The 19381-nt window shown below is 41.8% G+C and overlaps 2 protein-coding genes across 4 annotated transcripts in view; both read left to right on the top strand.

Annotated features, from left to right (window-relative positions):
• Positions 1–19381, top strand: part of LOC117255842 (high-affinity choline transporter 1-like) — a 41338-nt gene that overhangs the window by 13581 nt on the left and 8376 nt on the right. For both annotated transcript variants that reach the window (XM_033625057.2, XM_033625056.2), the window contains exons 2-5: positions 3042–3155; positions 3256–3411; positions 3514–3662; positions 7313–7456. In XM_033625057.2, the coding sequence (XP_033480948.1) occupies positions 3101–3155; positions 3256–3411; positions 3514–3662; positions 7313–7456 (504 nt within the window). In that variant the 5' untranslated portion in view covers positions 3042–3100. The remainder of the gene's footprint in view (positions 1–3041; positions 3156–3255; positions 3412–3513; positions 3663–7312; positions 7457–19381) is intronic.
• Positions 9306–17899, top strand: LOC117255843 (E3 SUMO-protein ligase ZBED1-like). Of its 2 annotated transcripts, XM_078163607.1 has the most exons (7): positions 12450–15753; positions 15874–16418; positions 16517–16661; positions 16748–16979; positions 17074–17217; positions 17309–17377; positions 17475–17899. In XM_078163607.1, the coding sequence occupies exons 3-7, from the start codon at positions 16576–16578 to the stop codon at positions 17835–17837; spliced, it is 894 nt and encodes a 297-aa protein (XP_078019733.1). In that variant the 5' UTR covers positions 12450–15753; positions 15874–16418; positions 16517–16575; the 3' UTR covers positions 17838–17899. The 2 variants fall into 2 exon arrangements, with proteins under 2 accessions (XP_033480950.2, XP_078019733.1); XM_033625059.2 differs by lacking the exons at positions 16517–16661; positions 16748–16979; positions 17074–17217; positions 17309–17377; positions 17475–17899 and having other exon boundaries at positions 9306–15475; positions 15624–15753; positions 15874–16412.

Raw genomic sequence — 19381 nt, 5'->3', positions numbered from 1 at the left:
AGCCTCCCCTCAAAACACTGAAACAGTTCTCCTGTCACCACTGGAAAGGCTTCCCTGATTCTTAATGTCACCACACTAAAAGTGCTGGATGGCACCACCACAACCAACCCAAACAAGGTGAGTAGGTGCTCTGCCTTGTACGTAGTCAAGTCTAGCATGGAGGGAGTGACAGAGAAGCAGAATATGACACAATAATTGTAATGACTGGAGAAAAACCATTAAAAACACCCAGTTATAGGGGATCAAGAGTGCAACATACAAACATACAGTACAGGCCAAAAGTTTGGACACACCTTCTCATTCAATGCGTTTTCTTTATTTTCATGACTATTTACATTGTAGATTCTCACTGAAGGCATCAAAACTATGAATGAACACATGTGGAGTTATGTACTTAACAAAAAAAGGTGAAATAACTGAAAACATGTTTTATATTCTAGTTTCTTCAAAATAGCCACCCTTTGCTCTGATTACTGCTTTGCACACTCTTGGCATTCTCTCCATGAGCTTCAAGAGGTAGTCACCTGAAATGGTTTTCCAACAGTCTTGAAGGAGTTCCCAGAGGTGTTTAGCACTTGTTGGCCCCTTTGCCTTCACTCTGCGGTCCAGCTCACCCCAAACCATCTCGACTGGGTTCAGGTCCGGTGACTGTGGAGGCCAGGTCATCTGCCGCAGCACTCCATCACTCTCCTTCTTGGTCAAATAGCCCTTACACAGCCTGGAGGTGTGTTTGGGGTCATTGTCCTGTTGAAAAATAAATGATCGTCCAACTAAACGCAAACCGGATGGGATGGCATGTCGCTGCAGGATGCTGTGGTAGCCATGCTGGTTCAGTGTGCCTTCAATTTTGAATAAATCCCCAACAGTGTCACCAGCAAAACACCCCCACACCATCACACCTCCTCCTCCATGCTTCACAGTGGGAACCAGGCATGTGGAATCCATCCGTTCACCTTTTCTGCGTCTCACAAAGACACAGCGGTTGGAACCAAAGATCTCAAATTTGGACTCATCAGACCAAAGCACAGATTTCCACTGGTCTAATGTCCATTCCTTGTGTTTCTTGGCCCAAACAAATCTCTTCTGCTTGTTGCCTCTCCTTAGCAGTGGTTTCCTAGCAGCTATTTGACCATGAAGGCCTGATTTGCGCAGTCTCCTCTTAACAGTTGTTCTAGAGATGGGTCTGCTGCTAGAACTCTGTGTGGCATTCATCTGGTCTCTGATCTGAGCTGCTGTTAACTTGCGATTTCTGAGGCTGGTGACTCGGATGAACTTATCCTCAGAAGCAGAGGTGACTCTTGGTCTTCCTTTCCTGGGTCGGTCCTCATGTGTGCCAGTTTCGTTGTAGCGCTTGATGGTTTTTGCGACTCCACTTGGGGACACATTTAAAGTTTTTGCAATTTTCCGGAATGACTGACCTTCATTTCTTAAAGTAATGATGGCCACTCGTTCTTCTTTAGTTAGCTGATTGGTTCTTGCCATAATATGAATTTTAACAGTTGTCCAATAGGGCTGTCGGCTGTGTATTAACCTGACTTCTGCACAACACAACTGATGGTCCCAACCCCATTGATAAAGCAAGAAATTCCACTAATTAACCCTGATAAGGCACACCTGTGAAGTGGAAACCATTTCAGGTGACTACCTCTTGAAGCTCATGGAGAGAATGCCAAGAGTGTGCAAAACAGTAATCAGAGCAAAGGGTGGCTATTTTGAAGAAACTAGAATATAAAACATGTTTTCAGTTATTTCACCTTTTTTTGTTAAGTACATAACTCCACATGTGTTCATTCATAGTTTTGATGCCTTCAGTGAGAATCTACAATGTAAATAGTCATGAAAATAAAGAAAACGCATTGAATGAGAAGGTGTGTCCAAACTTTTGGTCTGTACTGTACATTTAATAATTTCCATTTAATATGTTCTATGTGTGATTTCCAACATAGTTTGTGATGTAAAATCACTCCCAAATTTTGTTTCATACACTCTTTCATTTAAAAATCAGTTTCACTTCACAATTAGCCCTAATACCCCTAAACACCATAAATTTTGTTTAATATTTATTTAGTGATAACTTATTAACAGCAAACCATTTTGTCAACATGATCAGTTCCCTTTCTACTGATTTTAATAACTCTTTCGTGTCCTCATCTGATGAAAATAAATTTGTGTCGTATGCAAACATTACAAATTTCAACATATTAGATACTGCACAAATATTATTTCAATAATGTATAAATACATTATTGTATGTATTAGACCCTCAGATCTAAGGTACAGATCTCTTGCTTTTAAAACAAAGAGAGCCATGTCCAGCTTTGTACCCTCATCCATCAGACTAATGAATAACAGCTGATTTGATCTGATATGTATGCTTGTGGGTGTGTGTGTTTGTTCTTCTCTCCTTTTGACATTTGTATTTGTATTTTTAACTTTTTAACATTTGTATTTATCTATTTGTATTTATTTTGTTTAATATGCACTATCACTCTTCACAGACGAAGTTCCTAACGGAAAAATAAAGTTCTTTGAATTGAATTGAATTGAATAACTTAGGTCCTAATACCGAATCTTGTGGAACACAACAGGTTACTCCTCTAAGATGCGATTCAGTATAATTCATTTTTACATATTGACACCTGTTATTTGAATAACTTCTTAACTCATATCATAGCGTTCCCATTTCTTAAGACATAGGGAATGATCGATTGTGTCAAACGAATCAAACAAAGTAAAGGCAATCTGCAAAACAAAGGGACACAATTTTATTTACTTCACTTTACTTTATTTACTTCACTTCTTTATGTATAAATGCAGACGTGGTAACTGAGTGGGTCATTGTTTTTTCCACAAACTATTTCCCACCAGTATAAATAGAAAATGTGGTGACTGCTGAACCTCAAAGGGACAGTACACATCATCTGCCCTCTGCAGCATTTCGGCTGCTGTATACTAACACTTGCAACTGTGTACATACAGTATACATACTGCAGTATATTCTACATTAAGTGTGTGTGTGTCTGTGTGTCATTTTTCTGCAGCAACGTGGGTCGGAGGTGGTTTTATCCTGGGTATTGCTGAGGCGGTGTACTCTCCTAAAATGGGCTTAATATGGGCTCTTATGCCTGTGTATTACGCAGTGTCTTTCATAATAGGTAAGACATGTCACACACTATAAAGGCAAAAAGCTGTACTGATCCTGAATTACACAGTGTAAATACAGTATAAACTTTAATATCTCATCCAATGCAAAAGGTGGTCTTTTCTTTGCCAAGCCAATGAGGGATAAGGAGTATGTCACCATGATGGACCCATTCCAGATAAAGTATGGCAAAATACTGAGTGGTGCTCTAGTGCTGCCTTCTCTGCTGGTGGATGTGCTGTGGGTGTCCTGCACTCTGCTAAGCTTAGGTAAACATTTATACCTACCTAATAATGCAAAACAAAAAAAATAAAACAATTAGTGGAGGCAAACAAAGCGTTTCCATTACTGTTTGTGGGTTTGTCTAACAGGATCAACTATGAGTGTGATTCTGGACTTGCCCTATGCCTATTCTGTTTGGATCTCATCAGCTGTGGCCATTATCTACACATTGCTAGGAGGCCTCTATTCGGTGGCGTACACTGATGTTATCCAGCTCTGTTTAGTTTTCCTCAGTTTGGTGAGTTACACCGCCTTATACAGTAGCACATGTTCATTTTAATGATACAGTATCTGCACGTATGTGACATCTAGTATAAAGCTCTACCAACCGATATGTATTTAACCTTCATCTTGATAGCACAAGTGAATGCTAGACAAAGAGCATAAGAACATTCAGCTTAAAGTTCATTAGACGGATACATCTTTTTGGAATGTATGCAATCAAATAAGCTCTGTTTGTGGAAGTTCAGTGACTGTTGTGTGGTGTGTCAGTCTAAAGAGGTCCAGATTTTCCAAAATGAAATGGAGCTTCAAAGCATTTCACAGAAAAAGCGTGAAGGGCAGTGACATTAAAAACTGAAGCTGTGGAACTGCTTTTGGATGATTTGGTTATGTGGAGCCCAAATCATTATTATTATTATCATTATTATTGCCTTTATTTAACTGAGGTGTCCCATTGTGATAGAAAATCTCTTTTACAAGACAGACCTGACCAAGGTAGCAGCCAATCAAAACACATTAAAATGCAACAAATGCAACATATGATTAAAAAATCCACAATAAAACAACAGCTATTCAAACATAGTGGCCTCTTGAGAAAAACAAGCACATCTCTATCATCACATCCTTTATGATACCCTTAAATTCACCTATACCCTATACTGGGTATAGGTGTATCTAATTTTAGATCTTTTTCAAGATTGTTCCATGCCCACAGTGCATAGTAGGAAAATGCACTTTTTACCAGATCTGTTAAAACCTGGGGTACATTAGAAAGCAACCACTTGGAGGAGGGTAGCTGGTAATAACCAGAGCTGGCACACAGCAGGTTGCAGAGGTAGGTCCAAAGTTTGCCCAGTATTACTTTATAGATAAAAAATATACCAGTGCTGTTGTCTGTGAGTGGTCAGTGACGTCCAACCCACCAAATCATAAAGAATGCAGTCAGTGAGGGACTTTGCATTTGTAATAAAATGTAGAGATGCATGGTATACTGAATCCGGGCTACATAAAATGGAGGAGGGTGCATGCACTTACACTTTGTCACCATAATCAATCACAGACTGAAAACTAACTTCCACAAGTTTTTTTCTTAGCACTGAAAGTAAAAGATTTATTTCTAAAATAAAAGCCAATCTTCACTGTAAGCTTCCTAACTAGAGTAGCAATATGTACAATAAATGAAAGCATGTTATCTATCCATATACAAAAGTACTTGTTTGAGGGCACCCTTTCAAGGGATTTACCATTGGAATTAAAAGTGCAAATATCATCAAGCAACTGTGAGCAAGCTTTTGAGAAGACCATGAACTTTGTTTTCTGAGAATTTAAAATCAATTTAAAATTTAGCAGAGCAGTTTGTGTTGACTGAAATGCTCTTGTACCGCCTGCATTATGGAGGGAGCATGCGTTATATGCAGATGCATATAAATGAATGTTGCTTGAATGTCTTTACACAAATCATTTATAAGAACAGAAAACAAAATAGGCCCCAAGATGGAACCCTGGGAGATACCTTTATGCCTGGTACACACTCCATGATATCAGCCCGATTCTAGCCCGACGCAGCAATGTATGGTGTCGACATGGATTGTGAACGACAATGAGTGTCATACCCGATAATCCATCGTTTCATCTGGTGTAGTATGTCATAGTTAACGACAACCAACGCCACATTTGGGATGCCTCTTGATGTTCCAACAGAAAGTCCAGAATGTTTGATTTTCTTTTTGTCTCTCACAACTTCTCCCGTCACAGCCGTCACTTTGACCAATAGGACCACAGAGTGATCTGCTGCCATGGACAAATGTATGATAACAACACCCCAGCATTTTAGATATTTTAGATATTTCCTCTAGGGATGTTACCACACAGAGTAAAAAGGAGAAAATGCAGACATGAAACAGCAGAGGCACTTTATCAACCCAGTGAGTACTGCCATTAGCATCAAGCTAGCAAACAATGTTATTTCTCCATAATGGCTTACATAAGTAAGAAAATCAAAAAATAGTGGCAGGGCTTTTACTTACCACAACTGCAGAGGGTACCAGCTTTATTTAAAACAGACTACATTATAAATGGGCCGTTATTTATTATTCCCTCTGTAGTTTTATATTTTTATTTTTTATCTGCTTCTGTTTGCCTTGATAAAGTTATTGCATTTCAAGCTCAACACTTCCTGTATCTGTTTAAAATCAAAAGCCCCTTATAACTTCAGTTGAGAGAATCCTTTCATTTTCTAAATATTGTAAAACATTTTCAGGAACTTGTTGTGGAGGATTCAGTGACTTGTATGTTTGTGTGCACCGCACACCGCCCCGCGCGCTCTGTGTGAGACAGGGTTTACTCTGGTTTGATTTCTACGTTTGTCACTCTCTCATTTTGCCTTTTTTCCTTCTTCTGAACATTGCGGAGGTTGGGGAGGACCAGCGGGACCAGCTCCAGAGGCTTCGGAAACTTTCCTGGGCCGTTTCTTTGGGTTTTTCAGACATCTTTCAGTAGCTCCTCTGCTAGCCTCGTCGTCTCCAACATTTCCAACTGCGCATGTGCTCTTTGAACTCTACGTCAAATGTGTCATTTCCTGTGCAACAGCGTGGGAATGTCGCTCCTGAGAGGCAATAGCACTTCTAAGCAAACCAGAGACTGTTGTGTGCTGGAGATGCGTTCAATGATCATCCTAATAACTCCTTTGGCAGTGGCTGTAATGTAACGGACATTGGTATATATTTAAAAACTCCACAGGGCAGCTTTAAATCGAAATATAATATGGGATTCCTTACGGGGACTCCTCTTAACTATTGTCACAAGATGGCAGTATGACTCCATGTTAAATGAGGGTTTAAACACATGAAATTATAACTCACTCACACTATGACCTACAAGAGTGAAAAAAAATCATTCAACTAACAAACAAACAAGGATTATGCACAGTTACAATGTTAGAACATGGATAAAATGTATAGTTTTACTTTCAAGGGACATTTCAAGTTGGATACAAGAGAAACTTAGTTTCTGCTCAGGAATGCATACTGAATTTACGACCTCCATATCTGTTCTATATCTCATCTTCACCAGGTTGAGAACCAGATAGAGCTGGTGTGGCTCCCATAGATGTGACAAAAGGGGGAAAGAATGTGGTGAACTTAAAAGCATAGTTAATGACCCCAATCTGGCAGGTAATCTGGCTGAGTTGTCAAATGCTGAATTTTTCCAGGATGCTAATCAGCAACTGGGATCTGGAGGGTTTCCAGTTGACCCCTTTACCACCCTTAGCGTCACGATGACGGTGAAAGAGTTCATCAACAAAGAGGTGAGGTCGGGACAAAGCAATAAACATTTGACCCTCAGAGTGGCCCATCTCACCCCTGTCCATTTACTTAAAATCTAGGTTTTGGGAGAGTTCAGAAGGCTGTTTTTCCTACAGTAGATACTGCCCCTTGGGAGAACACCATCTTAGAAAAACTCAATCCTGCAATAAAAGTTATTTATTACAGACTTCACATCTTTTGAACCTTTCACTGGAGAGGGAAAAACACAGAAAACCAACACCTCCAAAAACCACCTAGGCCAAACAGTTGTGTTGTTAGGTTTGATGAATTGATTGAAACTGATTAATTGACTTGCTGTTCTAATGTCTTCGGTCTGATGATCTCAATGTTTTCTCTCCAGTGGTTGTGTATCCCATTCCTGCTGCTCAACCCCACATCTACAAACATTGCCCAGACTGCATTCAATCACACGTTCCAAGAACCCTGGGTCAGCAATCTGGAGCAAGACAAAATCTGGAAGTGGATTGATGACTTCTTAATGATTGTAAGAGCAATATTCATGTGTCATACTTTTCTGCTTCCATCCATAAACTCAGAGCAAAGCTGCATGTCAGTAGGACAGTCAATACACCACCAATACATTCACATGTACTTAAACTGAAATTGTCATGAAATGAGATAACCTTTTAATGTAAGACAATAGAGTACTCACTACTGGGTCTTTGTGGTGATCACATACAGATGTTCTTTTAAAATGTCAGGAGTACTGCGCTTATTCCATCTTGCAGATTCCATAGGTGGAAAAGTCTCCTTTAAAAACAGTCCAAGGAACACTGTAGAATTTGTGCAGATTAAAATGATTTTAATTTACATGGCAGTATGTATTTAAAGTGATCACCGCACTGCGACCAACACAGATCTTCTTCAGGGTCATTGACAGCTCTAGCTTACACACTTATATTGTGTAACACCAGTGTTGAGCAGTAACATGTTAATAGTAACGCTGTTAGTTTTGGCAGTAACTAATACTCTAATGCGTTAGTTTTTAAATTCAGTAACTCAGTTACCGTTACCAAAACGTGCCTTACTCCGTTATTTTTGGCCAGGTTTTAAAATGGCGCACAGCATGCAGTATTCCTTCACAAACTGAAGTTCCCTTTCACTAAAACATTTTAGCCCTAAACAATAAAAGATGGTCAAGTCAGACAGAGGTATATGAACAATTCTTACCAGAGCATCTTAATGAAACACGTCTCTCTCACCATCTCTGAAGTCACTGTCGACCTGCTGGCCTCATCACAGTGCTGTAACGTTACATTAAGCGGTAGCGCTTCTGTGGATTTTTAGTCCAAGTAACGTTATATCCAGTGACGTGATATCCATTGTTATCCAGAGGAAGCTTTTGTTGTGGACAGACAATGTCTGCGGTGGGTGACTCGACTCGACATCATCATGTAGCTCTTCAAATGTTCTCTTTAGCTCATTTTCCATATTTGTATCTAAGTACTGTAGTTGTAAAACATTTAGCTGCCTGACAGCGAGTGACTCCACTGTAGAAGATAGTTGCATGTTTCCTGTACCGTTCAATTGTTTTGTCAAGTTGTAGTCTAACAGTCCATTGGTTAAACGCCGCTGTCGCTTATCAGAATCATAATCAGAATCAGAAATACTTTATTGATCCCCGAGGGGAAATTATTTATGTTACAGGTGCTCCTTGCAAGAGAGGAAAGATACGAGAAAATATAAAAAATTTAAACAATAGTATTTACCAGAGATGGGGACTTGAGTCATTGTGACTTGGACTTGAGTTGACTCGAGTTGCTCTTTTGATGACTTGTGACTTGACTTGACAAAAAATAAAAGACTTGAGACTTGACTCGGACTTGGAAGTTAAAGACTCGGGACTTGACTTGACTTGAGACACGATGACTTGAATGACTTGAGTGTTATTCAGATCGTGTTTTCAGTTAGAATGTAAAATTAATAAATTAAATTTAAAAAATAATGTTGATTACCCGGTAGGAGCGCAGGCTAAGAATGGCGTTGTCATGATTGGATCACTACCCTGTCAATCAGTCATGCCCTCTCTACGTACCTTACGTGTTTATTGGAGAAACAGGCCCTCTTATATCAGATAGGCATCAACATGTCAGCGGGAGGGGTACCGAGAGTCATCGTCTTCGGCTTTCAGAATTACCATTATTACAGGCAAAAGACGAACAGCACAGTGCAAGACATGCAGCATAAACATCTCGGACAGCCAGGCGACAACTTCAAACTTTGTTCGTCATTTGAAGAGCCATTCTGCCCAGTAAGTTCTTGTCAATTAGCTAATATTATCTGGTTAGTCGGTAGTTAGCTAATGTTAGCTTGATACGATACAGGGGTGGGGTGGGGTCGGGGGGTGGGTCGGTTTGGTGGAACTTGTTTTTTAATTTATTTGCTAACATTAACCCCAGAAAACGTGAGTAAACATTCCGACCGGTTCATCACAAGACCGGCTGTACGTTTTATGAACGAGCAACACAGGGTTAAATGAGCTAAATGGGTGATTTTGGCCGCTGCCTTGGTTAGTGTGTGTGTGTGTGTGTGTGTGTGTGTGTGTGTGTGCACGCACGCATGGGGGTCATCCCTGCAAAGTAAACATTGCAGCGATGAAGTCAATGTTTACTGACAGTTACTTATATCTTGTCTTTTCACTTTATTTAGATCAGATTCTGCAGGTAAAATTACAATAATAAGGTGACTTGACTTGGACTTGACTTGACCTATTACAGGACTTGACTTGACTTGACATAACCTGTGACTTGACTTGACTTGACTTGACTTGACCAAGACAAAATGACTTGGGACTTACTTGAGACTTGAAGGTTAAGACTTGAGACTTGTACATGTGTGACTTGGTCCCATCTCTGGATTTAACTGTGTACACATCCCAACCTCAACAAGACTGTTGCATGGTTGCTCCTCCAGAAAATGGGCAGCACCGCTCTGCAGCCATTTCTGAAGGGTGTATAGCAGTGAACAGGAACAGGACAGCACCTCATATTCCCATCGTTATACTAGTCCTTATTCACCATAAAGCACACTTCTCCTGTCCTTCCCCTGCCAGAGTCCTCTGCTCTGTCAGATCAGCATATAGAAAAAGAGTCACCTTGTTGAATGGTGCTGTCCAGGATTTAGCCAAGTTTCAGTGAATCAAAGGATATTACAGTTTTTGATATTATGTTGGATATTATGTTGGAAACTGATGTGGCATGGAGAATTAAGGAGGGGCAAGGACAGCTACAGGAGGAAGTTGGAGGAGCGCCTTCAACACAACAACGTAAGAGAGGTGTGGAGAGGCCTGAACACAATCTCTGGCCACAACAACAACAGCGGGAGGGGCCCAGAGTCCGGAGAGCGGGGTGGGCGGATGAACTGAACCTGCTTTTCAACAGGTTTGATTCTACTCCCTCTCCCTCCCCCACCCACCAGAGCACAGACCCAGGGCCCTCTCACCCTTTCTGGCACACCTCCTCCCCCTCCCTCAGGACATCAGGGACATCAGCTGCGCCCTCCCCTCGCCTCTTTACCCCCCTCCACTTCACACCTCCCTCCCCCCATCTTCCTCAGCTGGAGTCATCCCCCACCCCCCGCTGCAGCCTCTCCATAACAGCTGACCCAGGAGAGGAAGGGGCTCATGAAGATCAAGGCAAGAAAGGCTACTGGTCCGGATGGCATCAGCTCCAGACTGCTGAGGGACTGTGCAGTCCAGCTCTGTCAGGTGGTTCTGCACATCTTAAACCTCAGCCTCAGTCTGGAGAAGGTTCCTGTCCTGTGGAAGACTTCCTGCGTGGTTCCTGTAAGACTGCACACCCCAGGGAGCCCAACCACTTCAGCCCTGACCTCCCACCTGATGAAGACCATGGAGAGGATTATACTGAACTACCTCAAACTCCTGGTTAGAACAAAACTGGACCCCTCAGACAGGCATTGGGGTAGATGATGCAGTCATCTACCTGCTCCACCGATCACTGTCTCGCCTGGAGAACACTGAAAGTGCTGTGAGAGTCATGTTTTTTTACTTTTCCATCACTTTCAATACAATACAGCCATCTTTGCTCAGGGGGAAGCTGGAAAGAGCTGAAGTTGACCGCCACCTTGCTGCGTAGACCATCGACTACCTTACCAGCAGACCACAGTATGTGAGGCTTTGTGACTGTGTGTCTGAGGTGGTAGTCTGCAGCACAGGGGCTCCACAGGGGACAGTCCTCGCCCCCTTCCTCTTCACCCTGTACACATCGAACTTCAGATACAACACAGACAGCTGCCACCTCCAGAAGTTCTCTGATGATACAGCCTTTTCTGTCCGTGCACTGAGCAACACTGATATCAAACAAAAGCTGGAGACTGTTATTGTATAAAGTTGCTGTGAGCTGTGAATTTACCACCTCTAGGCAGAGGCCAGAAGACAGTGTTATCTTGGAGCCTGACTAGGCAAAACTTCCCTTCCTCCAGACAGCTGCTTTCATCTCACTTAGACTCAGCCTGGGTCTGGGTCCGCAGCTGCCTGTACCAGAGACCAGTGTGAAAAAGAGAAATCCTCACTCTGCAGCTAAATCTGGGGACATTTAGCTGCAGAGTGAGGATCAGTGCATACTGATTGACAAATTTAAAAAGAGAGGTAGAATCTTTGACTTGTAGGGGGCAGCCCTACTAAAGGCTACTGTGTTTAAACGTAAAGTAATCATAGCTCCAGCAAACCTGTGAAGGAAAACATTTGGTTACACTTTCTATGAAGACCACACCTATAATGCGTAATGAGGGCATTTATTGTGAATTATAATGCGTTTTTATTGCTCTGTGATAACACTCTTAAAAACACATAATGCTTCCTAATGCTCTGTACCAGCAGTCATAAAACATTATAGATGTTACTTGAATTATAAGTGTCTTATGGATGCTTTTGACTAGTTATTAACTAGATGTTGACTGATGGGGCTTATAATGCATTATGAACACCTATACTCACCTCAACAATTAACTGTAGTAAGGCCTCATAGTATGTTATAATAGTCAATGCAGTATCATAAGTTACCATTGTATGTGTTAAGTAAAAGTACATATTGATGTATCTATAATAATGCATGCTTCATCATAACCTTTCATTGTTGGTGCTACATAAAGTGTGATGCATTTTCATACTGTTTAAAAAAAATCTATAAGGCTTCATAAATGATTAATGTCTATCATAATCTGGAACCCTTTGAAAATAATTTTAAAAGACTAAAGACACCCTCTCACATCTAAAGACAATGTGTCATGAGTCAGAGAGGTTTTAGTAACAGAATAAGATTTTACAAATACATTGCAGGATCTCTATTTGCAAGATTGTTAGCTTCAAAAAGAAAAAAAAGTGGACAGAAATTGCTGCAGCCCCTGAAATCCCTAGTAAGTATGTTATATGCTATAGCTAGGTAGCTAACCACTGTCCATATCCATCCATCCATCCATCCATCCATTACCCTAATTGTAAGCTAACATTAGCTACTTTAATGTTTGCTATTAGCATACAACTTATCAAGCTCAGCTGAAGATTTCTAGCTTCACTCACAACCACAAGTGGGATTTGTTAAGCTAGCAATCTTAAGTTGAAACATAAGGTTAGGTCATAGCCTAAAAGCATACATTCCAGTATCTAATCATCATCATGTGACAGGACATGTTCCACCTGGTCCCACCTTGCTCATTATGATTAGCTGGTACTATTGCGCTGTGATTGGCTAGTACTCGCAGGGTTGCCAACTTCGTACAGAGGGCTGGAGTGGCATTTTACCTTGTGATGTAATATCTGCTTGTGCATGCGTGGTGATGAACATATGTGGACACGGCGGCACGTTTTGTTTTGTTTTTTTACCTTAAAAGAGTTAATATGCACATGTGGCAAACGAAAATGAGTGTACGTTTGCATATTTATATCTATAGGCCTAAGCCCCACATATGTCCATAGACATTCAGTATTTGTTTTACAGCGCAGATCAAGGTCAATTTCATCAATATGATGGTAGTAACAATCATCTGCTTAAAAAATCCAGTGATATGTCCTGTTCTGACAAAAAGAAAGATTTCAAGGGGAGTTCTGGGATTCTCCCCCAAGAAAATTTTGAAAATTCACGTGGTGAAATCCTATTTTCATGCAATTTCATACAGAAATATTTAAATTCAAGGACTTTAAATGACCTGTGTGCATTTATGCATTTCTTTTCTTAAAGGAATTCAGCAGACTCTTCAAACAAAAAGTTTTTTTCATCATAAGTGTGTTTTAATTATTCAGAGATTTCTCAAACAGGCATGAGAGAGTGACATTGATGGTGAAATAGTGACAGTCACACCAGATACGTGAGAGCTGGCAACCCTGGCTTAAAGCGCTAAGAATTACGTGCACAGCTCAAATCTTACTTGGTCTGTGTCATTTATTATTATTCAAATAAACACAAGAAGTTTGTGCTCTAGAGAAAGGATCAGCACTCAGTGAATAACCTCCTAAGCCCTATGATAAGCTATTATGGCAAGGCTTAACTATACAGACCAGTGAGCAGTGATAACTAACATGTCTTGGGGTCTGCCCATTGATCCGACAGCCCATTATTTCGACAACCCATTGGTCCGACATCCCATTGTTCCAACCATGTTAACCCCATTGTTCCGAAGTCCCATTGTTCCGAAATCATCATGATGACATGAACCCCATGTCTTTGGGGTCATCAGGTGGGAACCTCCTTTCACCAGTGTTTCGTCTAGTTGGTCCCACGACACCTCCAGGAGGCTAGACAGTGATCTCTGGCGTCCCAGAGACACTCCCCTAATGCCAGGTCTCACTGCTCCCCACACCAACCCAACAACCTCTTTTTCCTTACTTACACATGGCTTTCTCAGCCCAGACAGCACTGCCACCTTCAACAAACCCAGGCTCCGTTTATGCGAGGTACAGGTAGAGACAGTGCCGATACTACCTTTCCTAGTGCATTCACCATAGTCTATTTCACACGCTACATAGCATAACTCCAATATAAGCTAAAGTTAAAGGAGATAGAGAAGATAAACTCACAGGATCAGCCAACACACTCACCTTGCAGCATGGTCTCAAACAAAAGGGATTCAAATAGGCCACTCTCACACTTAAATAACCTTCCTCTTCCTAGATTTTCTCCTGCACCTGATCTCAAGGAGTTATGTACCCTGCTTAGTAGTTCCCCCTGCTGGCCCCCAACTGACATGATTCCTCCTCATTCAAATTCACTGACTAGATCTAGCTGCTTCATCTGACATTTCCTTCACTGTCTTCCTCAAACTCTGTCCCCGCACTCCAAGTTCCCCCAGGAGCAAGACAGCTTTTCTTGCTCTGAATCCCCTACACCCCACTTCCACTGGACAAATCCTAGTTTTCCATCCTCGCTGCTCAGCTTCTGCTCCTAAGTCTGGTATACCTAAGCTTTTTTCTTTCATAGGCTTCTTCCACGGAGTCTTCCCAAGGAACTGACAGCTCAATGAAGTAAACTATCCGTTGACTCACTGACCACAACACTATGTCAGGCCTCTGATTGGTACAAACTATTTCCTGGGGAACAACAAGCTTTCCCCCTAAATCTACTTGCATTTCCCAATCACAAGCACCTTCTAGGCGGCCACACCCTTGCCTCCTTACTAATTTATCACTTCTGTATTTCTCCCCTCACGGACAAACTGAATTGCTAAACTCCTATTCTTAAAACCTTCTGAATTTACCTGTCTTCAATGCCCACAGCTAAACTTTTCAACACCTGGTTATGTCACCATGTATATCGGCCTTGTGACAAGCTAACTTTACAGCCTGACAAAATATGCTTTAAAGTTGCGGTACCTGAACACAATGGGCATGATCGGTCCCCATTTACCCACAGTTTTAGGTTCTAGGGGGTTGGTAACACATCGTTAGGGATGGGTACCGATACCGGGTACCATGACGGCACCGGTGCCGACGTAAACGGTAGTAACCAGACCGGAAAGCAACGCAGATTTCGGTGCTTCATTTTGGTGCCACTGAATTTTTCATTACCGCCCCCTTACCTCTATTGCAGTGCCGGTGTTATGCAGAGTTTTGGATCCCTGCCGAGAAGTGCATCCAGCTCATTGGGCAGCCGTGGATGTGCACTGCACGTGACGTCACGTCAGTATATTTCACCTGCACCTGCCCACAATGACCCTTGATTAGATTGAAGTGAACCTAAAATGCCGAAGGCGAAACGGTCGAAAGTTTGGCTGCACTTCACCTCAAAAGATGCAGATTCGGCTGCCTGCAATAAGTGCTCAAAGGCGATATTGTGCAAGGGAGGTAACACCTCGAATTTGATTAAGCATCTGACGACACATGGCATTTTTTTAAAAGCCGAGCAATGCACCGTCTTTGATAGCCTGCGAGACCCCACGCCAAGCACATCTTCTGCCGCTATTGGAGTTAGCAGCATCCCCGGAGAAGAGAGTCCCACTCCCAGCCCTGCCAGTGTCGTTGACGCTACAGATGACAGCAGCCGTTCTTCTTCGGGTGAGTAACTTAATGTTGTTAATGTGTAATTTACGTCGAGTAAGTAACTTAATGTTGTTAAAATAATGCGCTAGATTTATGCATGTAGGGTGAACTAGCGAACACCGTTGTCATCTCATGCAGAGGTCTTTTTGTTGTTTGATGGCAGTGACTCCCTTCACCCTGGCCAAGAAGGCTCAACTGACAAAAGAAAAAGTGGAGGAAATTCACAGGGCAGTAACAAAATTTGTGGTGCAAGGCCTTCATCCATTTTCAACGGTGGAGTCACCATCATTCAGGTGAAAATTTTTTGGACCATATTTACTTCTTGTATTATATGTATATAACTGCTCCTGGCAATGACAATAAAGTGAATCTAATCTAATCTAATCTAATCTAATGTATTTTTTTAAATACAGGGAGATGACCACTGCCCTTAATCCTAGGTACCAACCCCCATCCAGGGATGACATATCCAATACATTTATACCTGCATGGTATTCTGTAGAGAAAAGCAATGTCATCCAGAAGTTGGCACAGGTTAACAAGGTGGCTATCACCTGTGATGGATGGACCAGTGTTGCACAGGACCACTTCCTCACAGTCACTGTCCACTATATCTCCAAAGGCAAAATGGAGCAGAATGTGCTGAGCACTGAAGCGGTTTATGAGTCACAAACAGGACCAGTTGTGGCCAAAGAAATAGCCAGTGTTGTGGAGCAATTTCACTTAGAGGAGAAAATAATTGCTGCCACTGTAGACAATGCCAGCAACATGGATGTTGCTTTGAGAAGTTTGGATTTCTTAAAAGTGGGATGCTTTGCTCTCACCCTTAACCTGGCAGCACAAATATTTACGACATTCCTGCAGTTTCCAACTGGTGTGCCAAAATCCGTGCAGTTGTGGTATGGCTCAAGCGTTCATCATTGAGCAAAACTGCTCAGAGAGAAGCAGCGCGTCCTCAGTAAGTAGCATATACAGTTATATATCAAGAAGTATTGTTTTTAATAATACCATTTTTAATTGTAATTCAAAATATGTCTGTGTCTGTCTGTGCTTTAGATTTGCCAGAGCATAATGTCATTCTCAACGTTAAGACGTGCTGGAACTCCCTTTTCCTGATGGTGGAGAGATTTATGGAGCAGTTTGATGCAATCCAGGCAGCTGCTCTGGATCAACGGCTGAGGAAGCCAATGGAGAAGGACAGGTGAATGACAAGAGAGCCACTTGTTAGAGCTAAATTACAATGTCAGTTTATCATTTATGCTTAACATTGTTAATCATTTTCCACAGGCTAGAAAGGTTCACACAGGCAGATTTAATGAAGGCAGAGGAGTTTATCAAGTGCATGCAAGTCCTGTACACATCAACCCTGTGTGCGTCAAGTGAGAAGTCTCCCACATGCAGCCAAATCATCCCCATCCTGACCAAGCTGGAGGCACACTTCAGGCAATGTGATGAAGACACTGGTTTCACCTCCTCAATAAAACAGAAGGTCTGGGGTAATCTGCAGAACAGATACCAGGTATTTTCCATTTGCAGACAATATCTATCCTCATAAAAAGGAGGGGAACCACAGCATTTTCAATATCAGGTATTATATCTTGTTTTCCTTACAGGATGAAAACCTTCAGAAGTTTCTGAAGGAGGCCACACTGATGGACCCACGTTTTAAAGGCAGGCTAGATGAAGGTGAGGCTGCTGACGTCTGGGACAGGTTGGAGAAGGCAGCAGTGGCAAATGCCACAGCAGCAGTTGCACAGGTATTTCACTGCATGTGTACATCTTTGTTCTTTTGCATCATGTTGTAGTTTCTGTGTTGAAAGAATGCTCTTTTACTATCTGTGTCCACAGCCTCCTATAGAGTGCCCTCAGGCAGACTGTGAGGTTGATGTCGATGAGATGAACAAGCCAGAAAAACGTGTAAGTTCAGAAATTTTCAGTCAGAAGAACCATATACTATATTCTAAAATTGATCACTTTTTTTTTTCAAACCTTACACTTCTTTTTTGTTTTCCAGCCAAGAAAGGTCCAGAAGTCGGCCTTGGAAAAGCTGTTTGAGGATGAGGACAGAGAGCTTCTCCAGACAGCTTCTCAAACAGCCAGTGGCCCCTCCATCACAGAGCAGGTGCAGAAGGAGCTGGACATTTACAAAGGTCTGCCTGCAATTCCTTCTAGACAAGACCCTGTGGCCTGGTGGTGGGGTAAGAGGGATACTCTCCCCAATTTATGTGCCCTATCAGATATGTACTTCTGTGTCCCAGCCTCATCAACGCCTTCCAAAAGGGTTTTCTCTTGTGCTGGGCATACCATCAGCCAAGAGCGATGCCGCATATCACCAGAAAAGGCTAACATGGTCATCTTTTTGCAAAAAAACTGCTGAAAGTTTAAAGTTGTTAGGTGTTTTTTAAACACGAAAAAATTGAAAGGTGATTGTGATTTTTTTTTTTTTTTTTTTTTTTTGCATGTTGCATGTTGCATGTTCTCTGTATTCTGTATTGCTGCTGGTTTTGATATGCTGCTGTTTTTATTATGATAATTTTAACAGTTTGTTGTGAATTTTTATATCAGTTAATTTCTTAGTCTGTTGTATTTATATTATTTAAGGATTTTAAATTAATATTTTGTTCAACTTGTGTGTCACAAAATGCCTTAATAAAAAGGCAGCGTTTTTGGACAAAGTTTGTATGTTTTCCATTCTTTAAGCACTGGTTCGGGCACCGTTTAAGCACCGGCACTGTTTCAAAAGTACCGGTTTGGCACCGGTATCGGATAAAACCTAAACAATACCCAACCCTACACATCGTATGTAGCCCCTACCAGGAATCTAATACGATTCTGCGCCATACTCCACAGGTCCCTCCAACTAAGCTTCCTCTTCTCTACACTTTCCCAATTCAACCACTGTCCCTGTTTAGCCTGGGCCACTACCTTTGCACCCCTTAATACCTCCTCTTTCCTCACAGCTAGCTTTCTTTTATCTTTGAGACCTGCTTTATTCCATACCAGTTTGCCTGAGCCAAGACCAAGGCCTCCCCAGCCAAACTGAACATTACCTACAATCTCTGCATGCCTAAGAGCTGCCTCTGCCTCTTGAACTGCCAATCTTGGCTTCCACTTCCTCCCCTTGGTTGGATTTGCAACCACACTCCTAACTACCATGTCCTTACTCCCAGATAGCAACAGCTCTGTCCTGAACTTGGTACATTTAATTTCCTCTGTTAAGTAGATACTGGCAGCTGAAGTACCCCTTTTCCATACAATGCAACACTACTTAGGCCCCTAGGAGCGCCCAACCACTTCCTCATATAGGAGCTAACCGACCTTTCAATTCTCTCCATAATGGATATTGGAATTTTATAAATTGACAATGGCCACATTAACCTATATATAGGATAGGATATAGGATATAGCCCAAATTGCAAACACCACAACTTCAACTTTCCTGGAAGTTCTGATATATCTATTCTATCCATTCCTTCAGCCACATCGTTTCTAAATTTCACCACCTGTTCCTCATTATTCAACTCCACATTGTACCACCTACCTCAGCTCTTTACTGACTTTTCCCTAATTGTTGGGATTTCCTCATCATCTATGACAAACTTCCTATCCCTTAACATCCCTCTATGTATTGAGATGCTTCTAGACTTACTAGGCTTGATCTTGATGTTGGCCCACTTGATGTTCTTATTTACCTTCTCTAGTAGCCTCTTTGTACATGGCATTGTTGTGGTCACCAGTGTCATGTCATCCATGTAAGCCCTAACTGGTGGGAGATGCAACCCATTCTGCCGTCCCTCCCCACCTACCACCCACTTGGATGCCCTGATGATTACTTCCATCGCCATAGTAAATGCTAATGGAGAAATTGTACACCCTGCCATAATACCTATTTCTAGCCTCTGCCGACCTGTTGTGAAACCT

This window comes from Epinephelus lanceolatus, chromosome 3 (genome assembly GCF_041903045.1).
Source record: "Epinephelus lanceolatus isolate andai-2023 chromosome 3, ASM4190304v1, whole genome shotgun sequence".
NCBI classification, from domain to species: Eukaryota; Metazoa; Chordata; class Actinopteri; order Perciformes; family Serranidae; genus Epinephelus; species Epinephelus lanceolatus.
The sequence above is the reverse complement of the archived record's forward strand: the minus strand, read 5'-3'. Positions and strand labels throughout refer to the sequence as shown.

Excerpts from the sequence above, each read along its gene's own strand:
- LOC117255843 (XM_033625059.2), top strand. The coding sequence starts at position 15,163 with ATGCCGAAGGCGAAACGGTCGAAAGTTTGGCTGCACTTCACCTCAAAA. Across the intron at positions 15,476-15,623 it reads CAGCAGCCGTTCTTCTTCGG|TGACTCCCTTCACCCTGGCC; the intron begins GTGAGTAACTTA and ends GTTTGATGGCAG. Across the intron at positions 15,754-15,873 it reads GTGGAGTCACCATCATTCAG|GGAGATGACCACTGCCCTTA; the intron begins GTGAAAATTTTT and ends TTTTAAATACAG.